At 38.5% G+C, this 6,000-nt stretch overlaps 1 protein-coding gene across 4 annotated transcripts in view; it reads left to right on the top strand.

The window, feature by feature from the left end:
- kalrna (kalirin RhoGEF kinase a) overlaps positions 1-6,000 on the top strand; it is a 210,387-nt gene that overhangs the window by 87,448 nt on the left and 116,939 nt on the right. For all 4 annotated transcript variants that reach the window (XM_072685874.1, XM_072685875.1, XM_072685873.1 and 1 more), the window contains exon 3: positions 5,034-5,148. In XM_072685874.1, the coding sequence (XP_072541975.1) occupies positions 5,034-5,148 (115 nt within the window). The remainder of the gene's footprint in view (positions 1-5,033; positions 5,149-6,000) is intronic.

The raw sequence follows: 6,000 nt of genomic DNA, 5'->3' as shown, positions 1-6,000 counted from the left end.
CCTTAGCAAGGTGCACCTTAACCAGCCATCTGACAGAATTCTAATTGGATAAATCTGTTAATGTCGTGCCACAAACCTAACTTTTAAGCACAGTCCCCATATTTCTGAAAGGGTTGAGGTCAGGACTCACTGCCAGCAGAAGATTCCTGTAGTATGTTGCTTAACGGTTGGTACAGTATTTGCATCTTTTTTATTTTTTAACCGACCATATATTTCTTCCTTTTTTAACCACAGATAGTGACACTGGTGTTCCATTTGCTCTGATCTGTGCCTGGGTGGTTCTTGGGTTGTTTCTGATCAGTTGAACCAATTTCCTTGCAGCTGAAGTTGACACATTGGGTCTTCTTTCAGACCATGGCAAAGTGGCTACACCTCTCAGTAACTTGTACTTACATACAGATGTTTGCTTATTATTAATCCAAACAGATGTTTGAGTTACAAGCAACAGCCAAAGCATTAGGCGATGGTACAGGTTGTATTAATCCCATTGCTACACAGACTGCCAGAGCCATTAATAACTTTACTCTTAACTTTGTTTCATATTCCACACTTAATTATCCATTCTACCTTAAATGGTGGAGCAGATCATGCCCTCTCTGATTGGCTGATCTAATGCTTTGTTTTAAACCACAAAATATTTCCTACTTACCTACCTACCTCCCCACCTAGCAACACTTTCTGTGTTTTAAACGCACAGTGTCCGTGATAGTGCACTAATGTGTGGTTGGGGCACAGTGTGAATAACAGCTTGAAATCATTGGAAGTATCCAGCTGGTCATTAATGTTTTCAAAGCCAAGAGAACTTATTATAATTCTGCTTTGTTATGGCATGTGTTTGTGTCCTGTAAGCGCTGGTGTTGTTGCTAAGTTATGTGCGTATGTGGCGGAGTGATACTTAAAGAGCTTCAGTCAGAGTGCCATTATCGTGCAGTATTGACACTCCCAGAATGTCTCTCAGCCAATCACATTCCGCGGTCAGAACTAACTGTGGTATAATTGTCATTAAATCTGCTGTAATGAAAGTTTGAGTGATTTAAAGAATGGAGTGATGAACTGCTAACTGTTTATTTCAGAGCCAGCTTAAGTGTCTGGTACCAGAGCTCAAGAAACAGTTCCAGCATTAACCCCTCAAACTACAGCTGTATTATTCGTAAGTCAGGATGTTAAGGCACAGAAGGTTTAGTCCATGCACAGGTTCTCATAGTATAGGAGGTTAATGCCCAGTAAGCATGAAATTGGTATGAAAGGACATTAACAAGAGGAATACCAGAACATGGTAGTGTCAGAGTACTGAGAAATAACAATGGCTTAAGATTTATAAGCAATATACTGGAGCCGACTGAGCCCAGCGCAACCCGATATGCAATTTGGCCCTCAGGCTTGGCTCCATAACTTCTCATAGCATCCTTTCTCCAGTCCTAGATTTATATTTTAACCATTGTCAGAATATTAAAGTATTCAGTTGGCGTGTGTGTGTGTTTGTCAGGACCTTTGCACTGTTAAGCAGGTTTTTTTGGAATCCTATTTAATCATAAATTTCTGACTCAGACCCGGACTGAAACTTGATGGTTTGAGATGTTATGGTTACTGTACATTTATTCTGTCAGTGTTGAAACAGTGTAACTAATATATATATATATAAGTGCATTAACTCATACTAATCAACTGTATAAATATGTTGGATTTTGCTTTTAATGTTGGCCAGAAATGTGCATTTTATAATTGGACATTTTATTTCTCGCCACTCTCTCTGAGTCACAGTGCTAATGAGCACGCATACTGTAACTTGTCATGGATAATGTGTTCAAAAAGCTGCTTTCATGGAAAAGTGTGGGGAGGAAAAACTATCAAGCTGGTTGTTGCAAAGAGCACTTCTATATTTTGCAGTTGTAATCTTTATGCCACCACCATTAAACACTAACAAGATGACTAACACTTTGATGTCAGAAACAACTAACACAGCTAATAGACTAATATAATGACTAACACACACAACAGAATGCAGTTTTGGCCAAGTAGCAGAATAATGACCCAATCAAGTCCCTATCGAGCCAATTAGAGATGTTTATATGCAATGCAGAAGCAGGTGCACATATTCCACTGCTGTATTTCAGCAGTTTTAGATTTCTTTTTCCACTTAATTCCTATCTGATTTGGAGCAGAAATTGGCAAGAAGTAATTAGCAAGTTAGAAAACATTTAGAGGCGGATTGTAAAACTGGAAGTGAAGTTTAATTTTTCAGGTCATACCATGGAATGCAAACATTTGGGCACCCGGTCAAGATTTCCTGGACCTGATTTCCAAAAGGCATAAAGTGAAATGCTTCATGATCTTTATAACACCCTAATCGTTACTAATTGTAGCTATATGCAAAGCATATAACAGTGGGAGGAACAAGTCAGAAACCACCGGTGGTTCTGAGGAGCTTAAGACATTAAAGATGACACATTTCTCTAGTATTTTAAGCTAAATGTTTTTTATTTAATTTTATTTTTTTTACCATTTTAAAATATCCAAAAAGAGGAAAAAGCAAAAACCACCCTCTTTTCATCTTCAGCTTTTTTATTTAATTTTATTTTTTACAGATGGTGTGATGCTGTCTTCCTCTAGCTTTCTCTATGTTTCATGTTCCACTGACAAGCCCAAAGCATGATCGATCCACCCTAGTGCTTTGCCCATTGGTAAAAGTCTACATTATCTGAGAGCTCAGATCTTTTGGTGTGCCAAAGCTTTTGCATGGAGCTCCTTTCCTTTTTCCTCTCTCAACTTGATGCCTTTTCAAGATTATTTTCAAAACTGCATTTTAGAGAAAAAAAAAATTCCTGTTCCTGTGGTGGTGAGGGATTATGCTTTTGAATGACCTCTTGGTTTACTGCAGCAAACAGTACATTAGCCACATTTAGAGTATTCAGCTTATTTGAAAATTGCCTGACCTTGTATTTGGTTCCTACAATGCATTGGATAAATAATTGGCTGTTGGGGAAAATAATTGAAGTGCAGAATGTCAGCCTCTATTCACATGTGGGCTGCTGCATCGTTAGTTCATGCCCAACAGAGACAACAAAAGGTTAAGAGTTGACTGCAGTGGAATTTGCATCTGCATTCTGATGCTGTTTCTCTCGGCATGCCAGTGCCATCCTTAGCCTGAGATCACGTTATAGCCCAATCAACTTTGTAGGTGCTTCACAATCAGCTATATAATACTTTGCTAAAATGAAAATACCACAGTTGGACTTGGAACAGATCAAAGTATGAGTTTCACTTAATGAAGCCCTGTACTTAGTTAATTACCTAGCTCTGTGATGGATGGACTCTGTATAAACAAGACTCCAGTGTGATTCCTATATGGTTCACCCAATACAGGTGTAATTACCTCTGAAGTAAACACAACATAATGTGATTAACCTTGCTAAAAATGTTTCCACAGATACATCCACATACAGTTATTTAAATGTAACCTGTTTTATAAACTGATATGTTTACTGTACTTCACTAGATCATAGAGGTGATGCTGGGCTTCTATGCTTAAATGTCTGCTTTTGATTAAATTCAGTTGAGTTCAGTTCACATGTGTTTATATAGCAGTTTTCACAACGGGTGTTGTCATAAAGGCCTCTTGTGAGCAAGCCAAAGGCCACAGTGTCAAGGAAAACCCAGTCAGAGCAGGAGGAAGAACCCTTGAGAGGAACCAAGACTCCAAGACAAGGAAACCATCCCCCCGCTGCCCGACACCAGACAGCAAAACAAGAAATATAAGCAGCAGTTTGAGTTATGAGCTAATTAACAGAATGACTTTGGAACAGTCATTTAAATAAGTGATGATGAAAGACAGACCAAGACAGATGAGGTGTTCCTGTTTGTTAGACAGAAATATTCCAATTAATCAGCACAAACCTATGACTAATGTGTGAGCATGACAGAGGTTATCTAAAGAGAATAAGAATAGAAGTTAAGTCCATTATGGCTGTAAGGGAGTTAGTGTGAGCAGGGAGCTTGTGTGAGCCAGTTTATTTGGTCTGCCTACACCCGTTAACAGTTGTATTAAAGACACCTTCCATGAAGGTGCCCTTGTAGGTATACAGTTGCTGGTCCCCAAACCAGGCCTCAGTGCCCCCCAGACAGCCCACTTTATGTAGCAGTAATATGGACTGTTGGGGAGTTCCTGAGGACTGGTTCGCCAACAACTGCTGTAGACCATCTCTACAGTTTATCAGCCTCCGCCACCCCTCATCAGATGAAAAGAACCAGCTTAGGAGTTCTGGACTATTCTCAACACAGCAATGATAGGCTTGAGGGGTCTCTTTTTACCTGCCATTTCAATTAGGTAGGGATTACATCAGTCCCTTAAGATTCTGTCCATTTTACTCCACTCTTCTGTGCCCTTTTTCAACGCCCCACTCCCCTTTTTAGAGTAAGATTTGGGATTAAGGTCTGGTCAGTCACAGTGTCTCTTTATTTCATCATGTTTGATAATCTTAAAGCTGCTATATGTAGGTTTTTAACCTTAAAATAGCAGCTTCAAAATCACTGTGATGCACCACTGACTTGTAATAAGGATAATGGCGCTTCTATCATTGAAACTCTGTACTCACTCTACTAACTACATTGCATGTGACTTTGGTAAAATGCGTAACGCTGCATACAATGCTGTAATATTGCCCTATCGCCTCAGTCCACATGCTTCTATCACTTTCAGTGAAGGTCCTGTATTCCTCAGCCTGTCCAGAAATGCATGTATAAAGTGTGTTTTTAGGAAAGTGCCTAGTCGCAAGAAATACCCATTCTCACATAATGCTGCTTTAACAGACTGGTGTAGTCTTTACCTGACAAGACTGGCGCTGTCCTTAAGGCGGGACGTGTAACTAAGTACTAGAAAAATAAGGAAATTATACATAAGATTCATTTTTTTGTCTGGCATACTAATTTTATATTATTTACATCAGTGGAAGACTCTCAAGACAAGAGCTCTGTGTGTTATTTAACCTTTAAAGCAGTTTAAATAGTGCTTAGGAATGGTGTGTTTTGTGTTTCAGGTGGCCGAGACAAGAGAGGAGGGCCGATTCTGACGTTCCCAGCACGGAGTAACCACGACAGAATAAAGCAGGAGGACCTAAGGAGACTTGTGACATACCTATCCACTGTGCCCAGGTCAGCAGCAGCACACCACACCATTAAAATCACCCCATCCAGTAACATTACTCTAAATTGTATATGACTAATTCCTGGATCCTGGAGAAATGTTGGTGTCAGTCCTTGTATAGTTAGTAACTGATAAACAAACCGTGAAATGAAACTCCAGGTGGAGAAATTTGTTTTGTGTTAAATTTCTTTGCTTTTTTTTGCTTGATCTGAGTGTTTTATACAAGCCTTCAATTGATTCTGGTATTATAATGTAATTGCTATAGATATTTCTGTGCTATGACCATGATAACACTAACACATAGCAATATACTATCACCTTGTGCATCTTGAGTATCAGGATTAAATCTGGATAAGGCCAAGCCACATGTAATAAAATGTAATAAAAAAGGCCACATAAAAAAAGTGTAAATGCACAACTCACTCACAAATGAGACATTTTTGAGCCACGTGTTTTACTAGTGTAATCAAACTAAACCAAAACCACTTTCAGTACAACCTAAACGCCCATAATCGATCGGGTTTTAGAGATGCATTGGACTGCTAAATCAAATCTTATCAGGATATAATCCAGATACTAGTCACATGAAGTGACCAGGTAAGAAAATGTAAGCAAATATTAATGTATATCAAAGGGTCACAATATTATGTTTTGCAGTGCTGTATAGGTTCTCAAAAAAATAATTATTAATTATTTATCTGCCAAGATTCCTGGCAGACAATGGTATTTCGTACATAGAAGTTGTTCTGATTGCATAAAAAGTCAACTTTTACTCAGATTTTATACATATAATCATGTTTTATACACAATGACAGTTTTCCTAAATGTTTATGAAAAAAAAATCACAATATATCATTTTG

Source organism: Salminus brasiliensis, chromosome 8, assembly GCF_030463535.1.
Source record: "Salminus brasiliensis chromosome 8, fSalBra1.hap2, whole genome shotgun sequence".
NCBI lineage: Eukaryota > Metazoa > Chordata > Actinopteri > Characiformes > Bryconidae > Salminus > Salminus brasiliensis.
Note: the sequence above shows the minus strand (reverse complement) of the source record. Positions and strands in the feature narration are given on the sequence as shown.